This window comes from Gigantopelta aegis, chromosome 9 (genome assembly GCF_016097555.1).
Source record: "Gigantopelta aegis isolate Gae_Host chromosome 9, Gae_host_genome, whole genome shotgun sequence".
NCBI lineage: Eukaryota > Metazoa > Mollusca > Gastropoda > Neomphalida > Peltospiridae > Gigantopelta > Gigantopelta aegis.
In genome coordinates this window covers 325,890-349,153 of record NC_054707.1, presented here as the reverse complement: position 1 = coordinate 349,153, position 23,264 = coordinate 325,890, and the positions used below count along the sequence as shown (strand labels likewise).

General features: G+C 42.5%; 1 protein-coding gene across 1 annotated transcript in view; it reads right to left on the bottom strand.

The window, feature by feature from the left end:
• Positions 1 to 5,549, bottom strand: part of LOC121380693 — a 10,183-nt gene extending 4,634 nt beyond the window's left edge. The window contains exons 1-4 of the mRNA XM_041509644.1: positions 5,519 to 5,549; positions 4,801 to 4,994; positions 3,693 to 3,778; positions 244 to 448 (exon numbers count right to left, since the gene is read on the bottom strand). Of these exons, the coding sequence (XP_041365578.1) occupies positions 244 to 448; positions 3,693 to 3,778; positions 4,801 to 4,994; positions 5,519 to 5,549 (516 nt within the window). The remainder of the gene's footprint in view (positions 1 to 243; positions 449 to 3,692; positions 3,779 to 4,800; positions 4,995 to 5,518) is intronic.
• Positions 5,550 to 23,264: the final 17,715 nt, after the last annotated feature.

Genomic DNA, 23,264 nt, shown 5'->3' with positions numbered 1-23,264 from the left:
CCCCCTGTTTTTTCAATGTTGAAATTGACCAACAAGTTCGCCTATTGCATAAATAGTCTCGACAGATATTTTTAGAATTTGAATGCTCCCGAATAACGCTATAAAAGGCGAAGTGTAATTGGTCGTTATTTAAATTGTTATTTATAGATGAAATGTCACCTGGACATGGGAGTTCACGCAATGCTGTTAGATCTACTGGTAGACAAGTCGAGCTAATTTTAATCAGATTGGTTCTGGACTTACTTCAAATTCAGAATTTTTCATCAGGATTGTCAGGTTAAACCGTCGTCCTATGGCGAATGGGAAAGCTGTTTTATAACTGTGTATCGCGACCCACTTGTTCGCTATGATGGAGCTGAACACGACTGTGTTGATGTCGTTGTGGTAGTCGAAGCGGATACCGATTCTCAGAACGATATCAGCTGCATAGAGCAAATTCAATGCTATTCTGAAACAAATTCAGCATTTAATTCAGTTATTTATTAATTATTTGCAGTTTGTGTTCATTCATTCATTTATTAATTAATTAATTAATTCATTTCTTCCAATTCATTTTCATTCATTCATTCATTCATTTATTTCAGTTTATGCTCATTCATTCATTTATTCCTTCGTTCATTTCGTTTCAATTTATGTTCATTCATTCATTCATTTATTCATTCATTTCTTCATTTCTTTCAATTTATGTTTATGCTTATATCCAAAGAAAATTCAAGCATGCCGACCTGGACCCGTGCTTATAAAACTGTTAGAGCCCAGACTCAATATTTAATGACGTCACACAAATACAATTTGTATGACGTTGTCATGACATTACTCTCTCAGACTCTATTAATCTTGAGTCTAGACTCTAAAAGTTGTAGAAGCACCAGACCTGGGTGAATACCTCAGCTATCCATGCTGTTTGTCCACAACAGTGGGTAATGGTTAGTAGATCGTGACTGGACCAGGTCAACTCGCCGCAAAACCAACTCGCCCCCAACGCGGTTGGTCAACTCGCCCCACACTGTTTAGTAACTTATATCATTACCATTTTCTTAATTAATATACCAATATAATAAGCAATACTGTGCATTAAATATTATTGAATATGCACACCAGTCGAAGTCCAAAAGCCTTGTCTGGTCATTCCTTACAGGAAATAAGGGACAAACTCACAAACGTCGTTAAGATAGGCTTGGCAGTTCATTGTAATAGATTATTATTTATCCGATATTAAGATCTCCCCAATATAAAATAATTTAATTAGTGGTCGTAATAGCAACGTTTATTTATAAATAAAATGATACCAAAGTTGTAGACGTCAATTTTTAATTTTGTCACAATTATTTACGGACAGTAAAGTTTGGGGCGAGTTATCCAAACACTAGGGCGAGTTGGTAGGGGGCGAGTTAACCACCATTCATCGTGGCTAGTGACAGTCAACTCTTGTGTAGAATGAGCTACGTGCAACCCTGAGAGGACATTATGTAGACCTGCTTTCTTAGATTCCTCTTTATATATGTTAACAAAAACAGCTTTGGTAAACGGGCTTCTGGGCCCTTGCTTATAAAACGTTTAGAGTCCAGACACAATATTTAATAACGTCACATGCATACAGTTTGTATGGCGTTATCATGGCATTAGTGTCTCAGACTTTATCAGAGTCTAGACTAAAAGTTTTATAAGCACCAGGTCTGGTGGTGGGTGTGGCAAATATGGGGATCAAAGTAGCACCCCTCTCAACAACATGGTCAACTACCAATAGCACTATTGGTGGAGCAGATAGCTAAAAAAACCTTTCAAATGAGAATACAAATATGAAACTTGACACAGTTGATCTTATTGGGTACTCTTCAAATCCAATCAATGAATTCGAACCTACTGGATTTCGGATTTTCAAGATAGCCGCCATTTTCCCACCACTGTGCATTATTATGTCAATGTACCTGACCTTATCATTTGTTTGACCATGTGGGTAAGTTTGACTGGACCTAAGTATACAGTCTGGTATAATGAATGAATGAATGATTGAATGAATGAATGTTTATCGACACCCCACCAAGAAAAATACATCGGCTATTGGGTGGTAATCTATGGTAAAGGCAAATCTAATGTGATGAGCAACATCACTATAAAAATTCAACAGTTCAATAAAAACACAGTGTAAAGAACTGTGCAAGAATACAAATATCACAGATAGGTAATATTTAGAATGAAAGTCAGTACCTCGAAGAAATTGTAATAAAAGTTCGGGATGGAATCAAATATTTTCAAGTTTCATTGAGATGAGGACACTCCACCAAAATGTGGCGTACCGTCAGAGTACACTGACAGTGCTCGCACTGAGGTGGAGGATCTTTTTTCAAAATAAATGAATGGGTCAAGTAGGTATGACCGATGCGAGCACGACACAAGACTATTATATCCTTCCTGCACTGCCTATAGGAGGACCGCTACTCTCCCAAGACTGGCTTGATAGCATGAAGCTTGTTCGCAACCGCACCATCCCAATCATGTTGCCATTTCGAAAAGATAAATTGGTTGATACTATCTTTAAATTCAGTATACGGTACATCAACTCTGGCATGAGGCAAATCCAAAGCAGACTTGGCAGCTGAATCTGCCTTTTCATTGCCCCTGATGCCAACATGTCTGGGCACCCAACAAAATACAATGTCTTGGCAATTGATAAAAAGACACACTTAAGGGATGGTCCAGCTTCATATTGCATAAAGCTAGGAGACACAAAAGTGAGTCGGTAAAAATAATAAATTTGATACCGACATTGCTGTATTAAAAAAAAAACCCACCATATTATTATCGACCTCAGTGGTGTAGTGGTTAAGATTTAAGACTGATAGGTACTGGGTTCGCATCCGGGTATCGACTGGCGTAAGGTATTCAGCCTTTTCACCAACTACTACCTCCCACTATCCTAGATAGCCCCAGATAGCTGACGTGTGTCGATAATAATGTGGGTTTTTTTTTTAAAAATACAGAAATGTCTCGGGCATTTCTTGTGACGTCACACCCCACGCCATCCATAGCGTACCCATGCTAAGTTAGGTCAAGATATGTTTGAACACGTTCTGGGATGACTCACGGCCATCGCCGTATATGGGAATTTCTCAAACCTTTCCCTCCCCGGGCATGCACAGAGCTGTCAAACCCATTAACCCAGTCCCCCACGTCGTGGAATCCCCCCTCCCCCCGGGCGTGCACAGAGCTCTGTCAAACCCATTAACCCAGTCCCCCACGTCGTGCAATTCCCCCCCCCCCCCCCCCCCCCCCGGATGTTCGCCAGCTGTCGACTTCGGCACCATGTCCCAGTATAGACCCCCGACAGCTACTAAAACTATTAAACCCACGCTATGTTGCCATCTGATAGTCATTAACAACTTTCGTTTCCTGTACATCAAAGAACCCCCGACTGCAGCCAAGCTCACAAATCTGACCGACATCCTATTTTCACGGGTTCCCACGCTCATGCCACAGCTGCCAAAGTCATTAACCTAGTTAGGTCACCGTCATGACGCTTCGAGAGGTCAGAGTCCCCGTGACGTCACACTCCACGTTTAGAGGTCAGCCAATCAGAAGAGGCCACGCCCCCTAGAGGTCAACCAATCGGAGCGCAGGACAGGCCACGTGACCTAGTTCATTTGCATATCTTGAGGCTCAATAGGCCCTGGTACTACTATCTGTATCATTACCTGGACACATTGAGGGGCGTTCCCAAGACTTCTGCCTTCCACCCAACACGAATTTCTCCAGGAATCGACATTTTAAACGGTGGCGTCTAGAAAGCAAATCAGAGAAATCTATTTTAATGTGTAAGATCATAGTGTCATAAAAGCTGAAATGCATGTTAACTTTATGTCTAAAAGTATTTGTAACAAACTTTCGATTATTAAGAAAACAAATGTATAGTAACTTCTAGGCCTACTACCACATGAATCACAGACGGTCTGAAGCGGCACGAGAGGGGCGAGGGCGCTGCCCCTGCCGGTATAAAGACGACGGCTTACGCCTCGTCTCCACGCCCAGTTGAAAGGCAAATTAATACAGCGGCACCATCCAGATGCCAGCATCTTCTGGGGGTTTGCAACCGTTGTATCAAATTGTGACGAATATGGCGTTTGATAGCTTTTGCGCTGGAACTCAAATATTTAAAGAAAAATAAAGAACAAACAAAAAGACAAAGATACCAGTGAGGTACATCATACGTCCGTTATAAGGTTGACGGAGAAGCACACAATATATTGAATGCGTTATGTATTAATAAGGAAGATATCGCCTTGACAAGGATTTCCTTTAAAATATTGTAACGCGGCAAAAGTAGGTCGCGGTGACCTAGTTATGGTACGCGGCATACACCGTCATCCCATTTTGTATTTGCATGCAAGGTTTGATGATCCTGCATGCATTGGTAAGAAAGGTAAAAGTTATTAAAGTTTGTTTTTTGTTCAACAACACCACTAGAGCACATTGATTCATTAATCATCGGCTACTACATGCCAAACATTTGGTACTTTTGACATATTAAATTATAGTTATGGAGAGGAAACTCGCTATATTTTTCCATTAGTAGCAAGTGATATTTTATATGAACCGTCCCACAGACAGGATAGCACATACCACGGCCAGGATTTTATTTTAGGGGTCAACACACTATTGGGGGGGGGGGGGACCCACACTATTTATGTATGTAAAAAAAAAAGAACAAAAAAGGTGTGATTGGCGGGGCATTGCTCCCATGCCACCCACCCCCACCCATCCGCTACGCCACTGAACACACGTTACAACGTTGTTACTACTCACCACGTTGTAGAATGCAACTCGCTCACAGGAACCGTTAAGTCCATTCCACGATCCAGAGAGGTCACATACACTTGACAAACTGAGTCCACAAAATATGTAGTCGTCGTTACAGCTGTAGTTGGCGACACTTCCAACCAGCAGAGAACTGTAAACCACGTCGCCGTTGGGCAGAGATGGAGGTGACTGGCACGCCGCTAATAATAAAACGTTACTGAGTTTGCATCAAGTTTCCCACAAACAGAACCTGTTTTATATTGTAACCATTAACATTATATATAATCAATATAACAGACTTTCTCAAACTGTTTGTGCATTGCAGAACATTGAAAATTGGTACAATTTAAAATGGTGCATGATACAAAATTAATTTCAAAAGCATTTTTCCATTGGTATAATATTTTGTATCACGTCGTATCAAAATGAAAAGTGTACCATCAGTATACAGTAAAACGAAATAAGCTGGTTTTGTGTAAAACTTAAATATTGTGCATTGCATACTTTTCTTTTTTAAGATAGTCTATTTCAAAACGTGTGAGTAAATACTACTACTACTACTACTAATACTACTACTACTACTACTACTACTACTACTACTACTAATATATATCACACATACACACACATTAATTAAGCATGTCAATTAAGCATGTCAATTAAGCATGTCATTATAGAACATATAGAGTGAATGCGGCACGTGCGTGCGGTCCTACAGTTGTGCCTGGTGCGTCTGTGGCCAGCGGTTTGGGCATATACACCATATATATATATGACATGCTTAATTGACATGCTTAATTGACATGCTTAATTCACCTGTGCAGGGCAATATATATGTAAGATAATGATGAATGGAGTTGTTGGAAACATAGTAAAAACATCATCTTAAGGCCTCTCTAAAATGACCTAGCAATCATTTTACTATTACGTTATATGCACATACTGACATCGAAACTACAAGTAATTGTATATATTGCTAAACGTATTACGTAAATACCTGTACAGTTTAACTGTGGGTGAGACCACTGTCCGTCTGACTGACATGTTGACGTGTTGGCTCCACTGACGTAGACATATCCAGTTTTACACGTGTAGTTCGCCTCAGACGGAAACAGGGTAGAAGTATATGATGTCAGATCAGCTCCAGATATTGTACTTGGGATTCCACACTCGATTCCTGAATTCAAGTTTTATAAAGCTTGTAATGTGTGCATTAAAACGAGTGTTTAAGCATCTGTATTAAACATATTACATCTGAGTTACAATCTGAACGACAAAACCATTATCATGATGAAAACCGTATTACATCTGAGTTACAATCTGAACGACAAAACCATTATGCATGATGAAAACCGTATTACATCTGAGTTACAATCTGAACGACAAAACCATTATGCTGAATGAAAACCGTATTACATCTGAGTTACAATCTGAACGACAAAACCATTATGCATGATAAAAACCGTATCTCTGCACAATGCAGAGTCGTATGGGAATTTGATAAAAAATAGTGGTTGATTCCCTGAATCTCTACCTAGTGCCTCGTCTTAGATAGGACAACATCCACTCTCGATGAGATCTTTATTGGATAATACATCCTTCGTACAGCGCTCGACGAAGACTGCCACTCCCAGACTAGTTTACCAAATTAAACCTAGCACAGACTGAGCTCACTGAGATAACTATGGCTGTGAAGAGAGCTGACTGAGATAGCTATCGCTGTGAAGAGAGCTCACTGAGATAACTATGGCTGTGAAGAGAGCTGACTGAGATAGCTATCGCTGTGAAGAGAGCTGACTGAGATAACTATCGCTGTGAAGACAACTCACTGCTCACTGAGATAACTATCGCCGTGAAGAGAACTCACTGAGATAACCATCGCTGTGAAGATAACTCACTGCTCACTGAGATAACTATCGCCGTGAAGAGAGCTCACTGAGATAACTATCGCTGTGAAGAGAGCTCACTAAGATAACTATCGCTGTGAAGATAACTCACTGCTCACTGAGATAACTATCGCTGTGAAGAGAGCTCATTGAGATAACTATCGCCGTGAAGAGTGGGCCACTGATATTTACACAAGGCTGTCACGTGTCACGTGTTTTATCTAGAGAATGGCGTTTTTCCCCCAGCACGATCCATAATGAACATCCAGCCTGTGGGAGAAATCCCATTCCCAAGAATAGTTTAACTTTTCTTTTCACATCTAGTCTATGTCAACGATCTTCAACATGGTAGCAAGTTATATATACAGTAGACGCGGATCCAGAGTGAGGCTGCCGAGATGGCACTAAACTTGGAATTTCGATGTGCCCCGAAAGATCCAGTATGTGGCTAATGAATGCAATGAATTTATTTGTGCATAGTTGGGGACATGTAATATCGTCCTCTGCTTGGTCCTCTGGCTTTGGGAGAGTATTTTCAAACGATATATAATGCATGCTAGTGTACATTTGAATACTGTACGAGGGCTGATTGATATGATTCGTTCGTTGTCTCAGGTACAAGGAGTCCGTTTTAGAACATGAAACGCATTTATTTTTCTACTTAATCCCCTTGTACATTAACACACATAATCCAGCGGTCATAGTGCACACGGATCCGTCTCCTGTAGAAGGCGGCGTCTTGGACCTACACAAAGTCTACCACAGCATCCATGACGTCATCATCTACGGAAAAATGGTGACCACCAACTCCTTTTCAATCTTCGGGAAGAGGTAGTAGTCAAGAGTGCCAAATCAGGAGAATAGGGTGATTAGTTCGAATCCACATTCCTGGATGGCAGACATGGCCACTATGGACTTGTGGACTGGAGCACTGTGCTGACGGAAGAGCACCCCCTTGTCAGTCTTCCCCTGACAACTTGGACATTTGAAGTTCTTTGCGGATGACTGCATGAACTCGTTCTGGGGAGATACCTAGTTCAGTTGCAATGTAATGTTGTGTTACTCGTCGATATTCCATAATGATGTCAAGAATCTTGGCGATAGTCTCCTTAGTGGTGATGGTGACTGGTCTTCCCGGACAGGGGTCGTGTTCCAGGATCTCCCTTCCATATTTGAACTCAGCATGCTGTACGAAGGGACATCCTCCCCAAGTGTGGATGTTTGAACTCAGCAGCTCACTTCTTTACCATGCTGTATGAAGGGCCATCCTCCCCATGTGTGGATGTTTGAACTCAGCAGCCACTTCTTTACCATGCTGTACGAAGGGGCATCCTCCCCAAGTGTGGATGTTTGAACTCAGCAGCCCACTTCTTTACCATGCTGTACGAAGGGACATCCTCCCCAAGTGTGGATGTTTGAACTCAGCAGCCCACTTCTTTACCATGCTGTACGAAGGGACATCCTCCCCATGTGTGGATGTTTGAACTCAGCAGCCCACTTCTTTACCATGCTGTACGAAGTAGCATCCTCCCCAAGTGTGGATGTTTGAACTCAGCAGCCCACTTCTTTATGATACTATACCAATTTATACTTTCCAAGTGAGGATGTTTCAACTCAGCAGCCCACTTCTTTACCATGCTGTACGAAGTGGCATCCTCCCGAGGAGTTTGAACTCAGCAGCTCACTTCTATACCATGCTGTACGAAGAGGCATTCTCTCCAAGTGTGGATGTTTGAACTCAGCAGCTCACTTCTTTACCATGCTGTACTAAGGGATATCCTCCCCAAGTGTGGATGTTTGAACTCAGCAGCCCACTTCTTTACCATGCTGTACGAAGGTTCCAGGCAGTCTGGTAGGAAGTCCCGTCCGACATCCTCCCCATGTGTGGATTTGTGAACTCAGCAGCTCACTTCTTTACCATGATGTCTGGAAGGACATCCTCCCCAAGTGTCGATGTTTGAACTCAGCAGCCCACTTCTTTACCATGCTGTACGTCTGGTAGGAAGTCCGCATGTGTGGATGTTTGAACTCAGCAGCTCACTTCTTTACCATGATGTACGAAGGGACATTTTTTAAAATGTGGATGTTTAAACTCAGCAGCCCACTTCTTTGTTGCTGTACGAAGGGACAGCCTCCCCAAGTGTGGATCTTTGAAAATCAGCAGTTCACTTCTATTCCATGCTTACGAAGGGACATCCTCCCCAAGTGTGGATGTTTGAACTCAGCAGCCCACTTCTTTACCAGCTGTATGAAGAGGCATCCTCTGAAAGAGGGGACTGTTTGAACTTAGCAGCTCCTTCTATACCATGCTGTCGAAGAGGCATTCTCTCCAAGTTTGGAGTTTTCCAGCTCATTTCTTGCACAATGTGGATGTTTGAACTCAGCAGCTCATTGCTGTATGAAGGGACATCCTGTATATAGTTTTATCATGGATGTTACAGATCAAGTTTGACTTTACTCAGAACCCACTTGTTTATGATGCTCTACTAATTTATACTTTCAAGAACACAAATATTCTTTACCAACACCTGGGGAACATAGAACTGATCAGACCACGCCTGTTGCTTCAGAACTGACGAGTTTGAACTATTTGTGATGTATCATATCCGGTTGCGCATGAGTAATTGACAACAGACATTGTTCCTTAAAGTATTCATAATGGTTCCAGGCAGTCTGGTAGGAAATAAAGATGTTTGCTTTATTTAACGACGCACTCAAACATTTGAATCATTACGGTTATATGGCGTCAGACAAAGGTTAAGGACCACACAGCTGCAATAGAGGAACCCGCTGTCGCCCTACATGGGCTACTCTTTTGATTAGCAGCAAGGGATCTTTTATTTGCGCTTCCCACAGGCAGGATAGCACAAACCATGGCCTTTGTTGAATCATCTTATGGAAACTGGTCGGTGCAAGTGGTTTACAATACCCATTGAGCCTTGCGGTACTCACTCAGGGTTTGGAGTCGGTATCTGGATTAAAAATCCCATGCCTCGATGGGATGACATGGCAGTATGGACCAGCCTGTAGACCGATGGCCTGCCACGACGCCACCGAGGCCGGTCGTCTAAGGGAAGTCCGCAGTCGATTTGTGAAAGAACCACATTGTTTGGGGTTTCAGGGATTTTTTAAAATTATAGCTAAGCTCTGGTAATAGGTTTGTTGGTATACAACACAATTAGGGTGGCGTCATTGTAAATATGCTATACTTCGTAGATTACATATCCAGATAAACTGTTGTGCATTTGTCTTAATGATTTTATTGTCTCCTACTGGTCTGACCGGAGGGGACTGTTGGTTATATCTCCTTCTGTCCGTCCGTCTGTCATGTTTGACTTTTCTTTTCACATCTAGTCTATGTCAACGACAAAACATACAGTTTTCCGGATATTTTTTGCACAATGCCTCGAGATATTGACCTGAAATTCTGTATACAGTTTTATCATGTACAGTTACAGATCAAGTTTGACTTTACCTAGTGCCTCGTCTTAGATAGGACAACATCCACTCTCGATCAGATCTTTATGGATAATACATCCTTCGTACAGCGCTCGACGAAGACTGCCACTCCCAGACTAGTTTACCAAATTAAACCTAGCACAGACTGAGCTCACTGAGATAACTATCGCTGTGAAGAGAGCTGACTGAGATAACTATCGCCGTGAAGAGAGCTGATGTGAGATAGCTATCGCTGTGAAGATAACTCACTGCTCCCTGAGATAACTATCGCTGTGAAGAGTGCTCATGAGATAGCTATCGCTGTGAAGAGAGCTGACTGAGATAGCTATCGCTGTGAAGATAACTCACTGCTCCCTGAGATAACTATCGCTGTGAAGAGTGCTCATGAGATAGCTATCGCTGTGAAGAGAGCTGACTGAGATAACTATCGATGTGAAGACAACTCACTGCTCACTGAGATAACTATCGCCGTGAAGAGAACTCACTGAGATAACCATCGCTGTGAAGATAACTCACTGCTCAGAGATAACTATCGCCGTGAAGAGAGCTCACTGAGATAACTATCGCTGTTAAGAGAGCTCACTAAGATAACTATCGCTGTGAAGATAACTCACTGCTCACTGAGATAACTATCGCTGTGAAGAGAGCTCATTGAGATAACTATCGCCGTGAACAGTGGGCCACTGATATTTAGACAAGGCTGTCACGTGTCACGTGTTTTATCTAGAGAATGGCGTTTTCCCTCAGCACGATCCATAATGAACATCCAGCCTGTGGGAGAAATGCCATTCCCAAGAATAGTTTAACTTTTCTTTTCACATCTAGTCTATGTCAACGATCTTCAACATGGTATTATTAGCAAGTTATATACACAGTAGACGCGGATCCAGAGTGAGGCTGCCGAGATGGCACTAAACTTGGAATTTCGATGTGCCCCGAAAGATCCAGTATGTGGCTAATGAATGCAATGAATTTATTTGTGTATAGTTGGGGACATGTAATATCGTCCTCTGCTTGGTGCTCTGGCTTTGGGAGAGTATTTTCAAACGATATATAATGCATGCTAGTGTACATTTGAATACTGTACGAGGGCTGATTGATATGATTCGTTCGTTGTCTCAGGTACAAGGAGTCCGTTTTAGAACATGAAACGCATTTATTTTTCTACTTAATCCCCTTGTACATTAACACACATAATCCAGCGGTCATAGTGCACACGGATCCGTCTCCTGTAGAAGGCGGCGTCTTGGACCTACACAAAGTCTGACACAGCATCCATGACGTCATCATCTACGGAAAAATGGTGACCACCAACTCCTTTTCAATCTTCAGGAAGAGGTAGTAGTCAAAGAGTGCCAAATCAAGAGAATAGGGTGATTAGTTCGAATCCACATTCCTGGATGGCAGACATGGCCACTATGGACTTGTGGACTGGAGCACTGTGCTGACGGAAGAGCACCCCCTTGTCAGTCTTCCCCTGACAACTTGGACATTTGAAGTTCTTTGCGGATGACTGCATGAACTCGTTCTGGGGAGATACCTAGTTCAGTTGCAATGTAATGTTGTGTTACTCGTCGATATTCCATAATGATGTCAAGAATCTTGGCGATAGTCTCCTTTGTGGTGATGGTGACTGGTCTTCCCGGACAGGGGTCGTCTTCCAGGTTCTCCCTGCCATGTTTGAACTCAGCAGCTCACTTCTTTACCATGCTGTACGAAGGGACATCCTCCCCAAGTGTGGATGTTTGAACTCAGCAGCTCACTTCTATACCATGCTGTACGAAGAGGCATTCTCTCCAAGTGTGGATGTTTGAACTCAGCAGCTCACTTCTATACCATGCTGTACGAAGAGGCATTCTCTCCAAGTGTGGATGTTTGAACTCAGCAGCTTCACATGATGTTTTGCTATAGAAGCATTTAGTTTAAAATATAAAACATATCACTTCTTTATATTCTTTACCATATGAAGGGACATCCTCCCCAAGTGTGGATGTTTGAACTCAGAACTCAGCCCACTTCTTTATGATGCTCTACTAATTTATACTTTCAAGAAAGAGGTATTGCGTACCAACACTCACTTCTATAATACGAAGAACTTGTATGTTGTACAGTTATAGACATCCTCCCCAAATGTTTGAACTAAAGATCAGACCACTAATGCAGACCACGCCCATTTGCTTAACAAACTGACGAGTTTGATCCATTGTGATGTTCATATCCGGTTGCGCATGAGTAATTGACAACAGAGTGGAATGTTGCCATAACGTATGTCATAATGGTTCCAGGCAGTCTGGTAGGAAAGAAAGAGAGAAATGTTTTATTTAACGACGCACTCAACACATTTTATTTACGGTTATATGGCGTCAGACATATGGTTAAGGACCACACAGATTTTGAGAGGAAACCCGCTGTCGCCACTACATGGGCTACTCTTCCGATTAGCAGCAAGGGATCTTTTATTTGCGCTTCCCACAGGCAGGATAGCACAAACCATGGCCTTTGTTGAACCAGTTATGGATCACTGGTCGGTGCAAGTGGTTTACACCTACCCATTGAGCCTTGCGGAGCACTCACTCAGGGTTTGGAGTCGGTATCTGGATTAAAAATCCCATGCCTCGACTGGGATCCGAACCCAGTACCTACCAGCCTGTAGACCGATGGCCTGCCACGACGCCACCGAGGCCGGTCGTCTGGTGGGAAGTCCGCAGTCGATTTGTGAAAGAACCAGGATTGTTTGGGGTTTCAGGGATTTTTTAAAATTATAGCTAAGCTCTGGTAATAGGTTTGTTGGTATACAACACAATTAGGGTGGCGTCATTAAAATATGCTATACTTGGATAGATTACATATCCAGATAAACGTTGTGCATTTGTCTTAATGATTTTATTAGTCTCCTACTGGTCTGACCGGAGGGGACTGTTGGTTATATCTCCTTCTGTCCGTCCGTCTGTCCCACTTACAGTTTTCCGGATATTTTTTGCACAATGCCTCGAGATATTGACCTGAAATTCTGTATACAGTTTTATCATGTACAGTTACAGATCAAGTTTGACTTTACCTAGTGCCTCGTCTTAGATAGGACAACATCCACTCTCGATCAGATCTTTATTGGATAATACATCCTTCGTACAGCGCTCGACGAAGACTGCCACTCCCAGACTAGTTTACCAAATTAAACCTAGCACAGACTGAGCTCACTGAGATAACTATCGCTGTGAAGAGAGCTGACTGAGATAACTATCGCCGTGAAGAGAGCTGACTGAGATAGCTATCGCTGTGAAGATAACTCACTGCTCCCTGAGATAACTATCGCTGTGAAGAGTGCTCATGAGATAGCTATCGCTGTGAAGAGAGCTGACTGAGATAGCTATCGCTGTGAAGATAACTCACTGCTCCCTGAGATAACTATCGCTGTGAAGAGTGCTCATGAGATAGCTATCGCTGTGAAGAGAGCTGACTGAGATAACTATCGATGTGAAGACAACTCACTGCTCACTGAGATAACTATCGCCGTGAAGAGAACTCACTGAGATAACCATCGCTGTGAAGATAACTCACTGCTCAGAGATAACTATCGCCGTGAAGAGAGCTCACTGAGATAACTATCGCTGTTAAGAGAGCTCACTAAGATAACTATCGCTGTGAAGATAACTCACTGCTCACTGAGATAACTATCGCTGTGAAGAGAGCTCATTGAGATAACTATCGCCGTGAAGAGTGGGCCACTGATATTTAGACAAGGCTGTCACGTGTCACGTGTTTTATCTAGAGAATGGCGTTTTCCCTCAGCACGATCCATAATGAACATCCAGCCTGTGGGAGAAATGCCATTCCCAAGAATAGTTTAACTTTTCTTTTCACATCTAGTCTATGTCAACGATCTTCAACATGGTATTATTAGCAAGTTATATACACAGTAGACGCGGATCCAGAGTGAGGCTGCCGAGATGGCACTAAACTTGGAATTTCGATGTGCCCCGAAAGATCCAGTATGTGGCGAATGAATGCAATGAATTTATTTGTGTATAGTTAGGGACATGTAATATCGTCCTCTGCTTGGTGCTCTGGCTTTGGGAGAGTATTTTCAAACGATATATAATGCATGCTAGTGTACATTTGAATACTGTACGAGGGCTGATTGATATGATTCGTTCGTTGTCTCAGGTACAAGGAGTCCGTTTTAGAACATGAAACGCATTTATTTTTCTACTTAATCCCCTTGTACATTAACACACATAATCCAGCGGTCATAGTGCACACGGATCCGTCTCCTGTAGAAGGCGGCGTCTTGGACCTACACAAAGTCTGACACAGCATCCATGACGTCATCATCTACGGAAAAATGGTGACCACCAACTCCTTTTCAATCTTCAGGAAGAGGTAGTAGTCAAAGAGTGCCAAATCAAGAGAATAGGGTGATTAGTTCGAATCCACATTCCTGGATGGCAGACATGGCCACTATGGACTTGTGGACTGGAGCACTGTGCTGACGGAAGAGCACCCCCTTGTCAGTCTTCCCCTGACAACTTGGACATTTGAAGTTCTTTGCGGATGACTGCATGAACTCGTTCTGGGGAGATACCTAGTTCAGTTGCAATGTAATGTTGTGTTACTCGTCGATATTCCATAATGATGTCAAGAATTTTGGCGATAGTCTCCTTAGTGGTGATGGTGACTGGTCTTCCCGGACAGGGGTCGTGTTCCAGGCTCTCCCTTCCATGTTTGAACTCAGCATGCTGTACGACGGGACATCCTCCCCAAGTGTGGATGTTTGAACTCAGCAGCTCACTTCTTTACCATGCTGTACGACGGGACATCCTCCCCAAGTGTGGATGTTTGAACTCAGCAGCTCACTTCTTTACCATGCTGTATGAAGGGCCATCCTCCCCATGTGCGGATGTTTGAACTCAGCAGCCCACTTCTTTACCATGCTGTACGAAGGGGCATCCTCCCCAAGTGTGGAACTCAGCAGCCCACTTCTTTACCATGCTGTACGAAGGGACATCCTCCCCATGTGCGGATGTTTGAACTCAGCAGCCCACTTCTTTACCATGCTGTACGAAGGGACATCCTCCCCAAGTGTGGATGTTTGAACTCAGCAGCCCACTTCTTTACCATGCTGTACGAAGTGGCATTCTCCCCAAGTGCGGATGTTTCAACTCAGCAGCCCACTTCTTTACGATGCTGTACGAAGAGGCATCCTCCCCAAGTGTGGATGTTTGAACTGAGCAGCCCACTTCTTTACCATGCTGTACGAAGGGACATCCTCCCCAAGTGTGGATGTTTGAACTCAGCAGCCCACTTCTTTACCATGCTGTATGAAGGGACATCCTCCCCAAGTGTGGATGTTTGAACTCAGCAGCCCACTTCTTTACCATGATGTACGAAGAGTAATTCTCTCCAAGTGTGGATGTTTGAACTCAGCAGCTCACTTCTTTACCATGCTGTATGAAGGGACATCCTCCCCAAGTGTGGATGTTTGAACTCAGAAGCCCACTTCTTTATGATGCTATACTAATTTATACTTTCAACAAAGAGGTATTGCGTACCAACACCTGTACAGTTTAGAACTGGATCAGACCACGCCCATTTGCTTAAGAAACTGACAAACTTAACAAACTTAACAAACTGAGTTTGATCCATTGACATGTTCATATCCGGTTGCGCATGAGTAATTGAACACAAACTGGAATGTGGCCATAACCTATGTCATAATGGTTCCAGGCAGTCTGGTAGGAAAGAAAGAAAGAAATGTTTTATTTAACGACGCACTCAACACATTTTATTTATGGTTATATGGCGTCAGACATATGGTTAAGGACCACACAGATTTTGAGAGGAAACCCGCTGTCGCCACTACATGGGCTACTCTTCAGATTAGCAGCAAGGGATCTTTTATTTGCGCTTCCCACGGGCAGGATAGCACAAACCATGGCCTTTGTTGAACCAGTTATGGATCACTGGTCGGTGCAAGTGGTTTACACCTACCCATTGAGCCTTGCGGAGCACTCACTCAGGGTTTGGAGTCGGTATTAAATATCCCATGCCTCGACTGGGATCCGAACCCAGTACCTACCAGCCTGTAGACCGATGGCCTGCCACGACGCCACCGAGGCCGGTCGTCTGGTGGGAAGTCCGCAGTCGATTTGTGAAAGAACCAGGATTGTTTGGGGTTTCAGGGATTTTTTAAAATTATAGCTAAGCTCTGGTAATAGGTTTGTTGGTATACAACACAATTAGGGTGGCGTCATTAAAATATGCTACACTTGGATAGATTACATATCCAGATAAACGTTGTGCATTTGTCTTAATGATCTTATTAGTCTCCTACTGGTCCGACCGGAGGGGACTGTTGGTTATATCTCCGTCTGTCCGTCCGTCTGTCCCACTTACAGTTTTCCGGATATTTTTTGCACAATGCCTCGAGATATTGAGCTGAAATTCTGTATATAGTTTTATCATGTACAGTTACAGATCAAGTTTGACTTTCATGGCGATTTACCCATTGTTGACAGAGATATGGTCCTTGAACTTAAGAGATACAAAAATTTCTTGGGTCTGGTGGGGAACATGTATTGCATTAATGGTACTCTCAGAATGCTTGTTGTAACTATTAGTGTAGTATTTATCAGTCTGACAAATCTTTATGACCAGACATTATCCTTAAAGTATTGGGATCATTCGAATTTTAATATTGATGTTTTGCTATAGAAGCATTTAGTTTAAAATATAAAACATATCCTAAAATAATAACAACAAATAAAGAAAATTATGCACTGCTGCAATAGCCGAAGCCACTGATACCCTTCAAATTGACACGGTTTTGGTTTCCAAACCTATTGCGAAAAACAGTCACGTGTAATCAAACTTGTAGTTGTAATAAATGAAAACAAATAAAGAAAATTATGCACTGATGCAATAGCCAAAGCCACTGATACCCTTCAAATTGACAGTACGACCGCACGCACGTGCCACATTCACTATATATGTTCTATAATGACATGCTTAATTGACATGCTTAATTCTACCTGTGCAGGGCAATATATATGTAAGATAATGATGAATGGAGTTGTTGGAAACATAGTAAAAACATCATCTTAAGGCCTCTCTAAAATGACCTAGCAATCATTTTACTATTACGTTATATGCACATACTGACATCGAAACTACAAGTAATTGTATATATTGCTAAACGTATTACGTAAATACCTGTACAGTTTAACTGTGGGTGAGACCACTGTCCGTCTGACTGACATGTTGACGTGTTGGCTCCACTGACGTAGACATATCCAGTTTTACACGTGTAGTTCGCCTCAGACGGAAACAGGGTAGAAGTATATGATGTCAGATCAGCTCCAGATATTGTACTTGGGATTCCACACTCGATTCCTGAATTCAAGTTTTATTAAGCTTGTAATGTGTGCATTAAAACGAGTGATACTCTTGCAGTGTTTAAGCATCTGTATTAACCATATTATATCTGAGTTACAATCTGAACGACAAAACCATTATGCATGATCAAAACCGTATTACATCTGAGTTACAATCTGAACGACAAAACCATTATGTATGATCAAAACCGTATTACATCGGAGTTACAATCTGAACGACAAAACCATTATGCCTGATCAAAACCGTATCTCTGCACAATGCAGAGTCGTATGGGAATTTGGTAAAAAATAGTGGTTGATTCCCTGAATCTCTACCTAGTGCCTCGTCTTAGATAGGACAACATCCACTCTCGATGAGATCTTTATTGGATAATACATCCTTCGTACAGCGCTCGACGAAGACTGCCACTCCCAGACTAGTTTACCAAATTAAACCTAGCACAGACTGAGCTCACTGAGATAACTATCGCTGTGAAGAGAGCTGACTGAGATAGCTATCGCTGTGAAGAGAGCTGACTGAGATAACTATCGCTGTGAAGAGTGCTCATGAGATAACTATCGCTGTGAAGAGTGCTCATGAGATAACTATCGCCGTGAAGAGAGCTCACTGAGATATCTCTCTCCGTGAAGAGTGCTCATGAGATAGCTATCGCTGTGAAGAGAGCTGACTGAGATAACTATCGCTGTGAAGACAACTCACTGCTCACTGAGATAACTATCGCCGTGAAGAGAACTCACTGAGATAACCATTGCTGTGAAGATAAGTCACTGCTCACTGAGATAACTATCGCCGTGAAGAGAGCTCACTGAGATAGCTATCGCTGTTAAGAGAGCTCAGTAAGATAACTATCGCTGTGAAGATAACTCACTGCTCACTGAGATGACTATCGCTGTGAAGAGAGCTCATTGAGATAACTATCGCCGTGAAGAGTGGGCCACTGATATTTACACAAGGCTGTCACGTGTCACGTGTTTTATCTAGAGAATGGCGTTTTTCCCCCAGCACGATCCATAATGAACATCCAGCCTGTGGGAGAAATGCCATTCCCAAGAACAGTTTAACTTTTCTTTTCACATCTAGTCTATGTCAACGATCTTCAACATGGTATTATTAGCAAGTTATATATACAGTAGACGCGGATCCAGAGTGAGGCTGCCGAGATGGCACTAAACTTGGAATTTCGATGTGCCCCGAAAGATCCAGTATGTGGCTAATGAATGCAATGAATTTATTTGTGCATAGTTGGGGACATGTAATATCGTCCTCTGCTTGGTCCTCTGGCTTTGGGAGAGTATTTTCAAACGATATATAATGCATGCTAGTGTACATTTGAATACTGTACGAGGGCTGATTGATATGATTCGTTCGTTGTCTCAGGTACAAGGAGTCCGTTTTAGAACACAAAACGCATTTATTTTTCTACTTAATCCCCTTGTGCATTAACACACATAATCCAGCGGTCATAGTGCACACGGATCCGTCTCCTGTAGAAGGCGGCGTCTTGGACCTACACAAAGTCTGACACAGCATCCATGACGTCATCATCTACGGAAAAATGGTGACCACCAACTCCTTTTCAATCTTCGAGAAGAGGTAGTAGTCAAGAGTGCCAAATCAAGAGAATAGGGTGATTAGTTCGAATCCACATTCCTGGATGGCAGACATGGCCACTATGGACTTGTGGACTGGAGCACTGTGCTGACGGAAGAGCACCCCCTTGTCAGTCTTCCCCTGACAACTTGGACATTTGAAGTTCTTTGCGGATGACTGCATGAACTCGTTCTGGGGAGATACCTAGTTCAGTTGCAATGTAATGTTGTGTTACTCGTCGATATTCCATAATGATGTCAAGAATCTTGGCGATAGTCTCCTTAGTGGTGATGGTCACTGGTCTTCCCGGACAGGGGTCGTGTTCCAGGATCTCCCTTCCATATTTGAACTCAGCATGCTGTACGAAGGGACATCCTCCCCAAGTGTGGATGTTTGAACTCAGCAGCTCACTTCTTTACCATGCTGTATGAAGGGCCATCCTCCCCAAGTGTGGATGTTTGGACTCAGCAGCTCACTTCGTTACCATGCTGTACGAAGGGGAAGGGCCATCCTCCCCATGTGCGGATGTTTGAACTCAGCAGCCCACTTCTTTACCATGCTGTACGAAGGGGCATCCTCCCCAAGTGTGGAACTCAGCAGCCCACTTCTTTACCATGCTGTACGAAGGGACATCCTCCCCATGTGCGGATGTTTGAACTCAGCAGCCCACTTCTTTACCATGCTGTACGAAGGGACATCCTCCCCAAGTGTGGATGTTTGAACTCAGCAGCCCACTTCTTTATGCTGCTGTTCGAAGTGGCATTCTCCCCAAGTGCGGATGTTTCAACTCAGCAGCCCACTTCTTTACGATGCTGTACGAAGTGGCATCCTCCCCAAGTGTGGAACTCAGCAGCCCACTTCTTTACCATGCTGTACGAAGAGGCATCCTCTCCAAGTGTGGATGTTTGAACTCAGCAGCCCACTTCTTTACCATGCTGTACGAAGGGACATCCTCCCCAAGTGTGGATGTTTGAACTCAGCAGCCCACTTCTTTACCATGCTGTATGAAGGGACATCCTCCCCAAGTGTGGATGTTTGAACTCAGCAGCCCACTTCTTTACCATGATGTACGAAGAGTAATTCTCTCCAAGTGTGGATGTTTGAACTCAGCAGCTCACTTCTTTACCATGCTGTACGAAGGGACATCCTCCCCAAGTGTGGATGTTTGAACTCAGCAGCCCACTTCTTTATGATGCTATACTAATTTATACTTTCAACAAAGAGGTATTGCGTACCAACACCTGTACAGTTTAGAACTGGATCAGACCACGCCCATTTGCTTAAGACATCCTCCCCAAACTGACAAACTTAACAAACTTATTGCGTACCAAACTGACGAGTTTGATCCATTGTGATGTTCATATCCGGTTGCGCATGAGTAATTGACAACAGAGTGGAATGTTGCCATAACGTATGTCATAATGGTTCCAGGCAGTCTGGTAGGAAAGAAAGAGAGAAATGTTTTATTTAACGACGCACTCAACACATTTTATTTATGGTTATATGGCGTCAGACATATGGTTAAGGACCACACAGATTTTGAGAGGAAACCCGCTGTCGCCACTACATGGGCTACTCTTCAGATTAGCAGCAAGGGATCTTTTATTTGCGCTTCCCACGGGCAGGATAGCACAAACCATGGCCTTTGTTGAACCAGTTATGGATCACTGGTCGGTGCAAGTGGTTTACACCTACCCATTGAGCCTTGCGGAGCACTCACTCAGGGTTTGGAGTCGGTATTAAATATCCCATGCCTCTACTGGGATCCGAACCCAGTACCTACCAGCGTGTAGACCGATGGCCTGCCACGACGCCACCGAGGCCGGTCGTCTGGTGGGAAGTCCGCAGTCGATTTGTGAAAGAACCAGGATTGTTTGGGGTTTCAGGGATTTTTTAAAATTATAGCTAAGCTCTGGTAATAGGTTTGTTGGTATACAACACAATTAGGGTGGCGTCATTAAAATATGCTACACTTGGATAGATTACATATCCAGATAAACGTTGTGCATTTGTCTTAATGATTTTATTAGTCTCCTACTGGTCTGACCGGAGGGGACTGTTGGTTATATCTCCATCTGTCCGTCCGTCTGTCCCACTTACAGTTTTCCGGATATTTTTTGCACAATGCCTCGAGATATTGACCTGAAATTCTGTATATAGTTTTATCATGTACAGTTACAGATCAAGTTTGACTTTCATGGCGATTTACCCATTGTTGGCAGAGTTATGGTCCTTGAACTTAAGAGATACACAAATGTGTTGGGTCTGGTGGGGAACATGTATTGCATTAATGGTACTCTCAGAATGCTTGTTGTAACTATTAGTGTAGTATTTATCAGTCTGACAAATCTTTATGACCAGACATTATCCTTAAATATTGGGATCATTCGAATTTTAATATTGATGTTTTGCTATAGAAGCATTTAGTTTAAAATATAAAACATATCCTAAAATAATAACAACAAATAAAGAAAATTATGCACTGCTGCAATAGCCGAAGCCACTGATACCCTTCAAATTGACACGGTTTTGGTTTCCAAACCTATTGCGAAAAACAGTCACGTGTAATCAAACTTGTAGTTGTAATAAATGAAAACAAATAAAGAAAATTATCCACTGATGCAATAGCCAAAGCCACTGATACCCTTCAAATTGACACGGTTTTGGTTTCCAAACCTATTGCAACACACAGTCTCGTATTATAAAATGTGTAGTTGTAATAAATGAAAAGGGATCTGTTACGATGTACCCTCCCTGTATCTACACACTCGGTACTTTCAGTTTTTCGAGTTATTTGTCAGTAGGAAACCCCGGTTTTCGTAACTCAGTTCAAAGATAAAAGGAACGACCTAATATTATTATTAAATTATTAAATTAGCTTTAGTTTCAAATCACACACTTCAACTTGTATCATGTGTTTTCTTTATTTTGTTACATGCATTAAAGTCAGTTTACGTCAGTATAAATATTATATTACCAAACGTATTGTGGCATTGTAGGAAATGGACACGCTGACATGTTGGCAAAAGTAGGAAGCAACCAGGAATTGCCAAGTAACCCTGTCTTCTTTCATTTCCTTATTTTCAATTTTATTTTTCGTAACAATATTTATTCAAATAAATGAAGTGGATCGGCAAACAGGCGATAAGCCTATATAAATGAAGTGATCGGCAAACAGGCGATAAGCCTATATAAATGAAGTGATCGGCAAACAGGCGATAAGCCTATATAAATGAAGTGGATCGGCAAACAGGCGATACGCCTATATAAATGAAGTGATCGGCAAACAGGCGATAAGCCTATATAAATGATGTGATCGGCAAACAGGCGATAAGCCTATATAAATGAAGTGATCAGCAAACAGGTGATAAGCCTATATCAATGAAGTGATCGGCAAACAGGCGATACGCCTATATAAATGTCTCTCTACGAGATGATGTTACATACTGTAAAACTTTCAATGAATGACATAAAATATTACATCACAAAAATATAATTTCATACAAATTGTGTTTATGTTTATTTTATAATATGTTAAATTATTTTTAACACAAATAAAAATTCAGCAAGGTGGTTATACTGTCCTGTGCCTGTGTCCGCGACTTGGTTTTTATACCAATGTTCGCGGGCATATGGTTTTTAAGATTAAATTGGTGCCAGCGTCGGTTGAATGACATAAATATCCGTTTCTCTTGGGTACAGCGGGGCTCCTCCTCTCTCCGATACTCTTTCCTGGAATGTTTCAATCCTCACAACACTACCAGACTTCAACAAATCTACCCAATCTACCTTTGCCTTTTCTCCTTCTGTTTCAACGTTGGACCTCTTCACATTTTATGTCACACCATCGTTGGATTCTTAATATTTGTGAAGGCTGCTGCAAGTGGACGGCACTACGGTTGGATCCACTGGGGATCTGGGTAATGGGGGTTCGAGCTCAATAATGTAGGGTGGCTATAGGGCGTCGGCGGTTTCGGCCGTAGGTTTGGTTTAGGTCTGTTCTGGGGTCCCACTCCCGCCCTCTCCAGGTTTCTCTGACGGATCACCGGATATGAGCAGTTATCCATCTTTAATTACCCAATAAATAAATCTGTATGGCTCGGGCCCAACCTCTCTTACAGTTTTCTTAATTGTAATTTATAT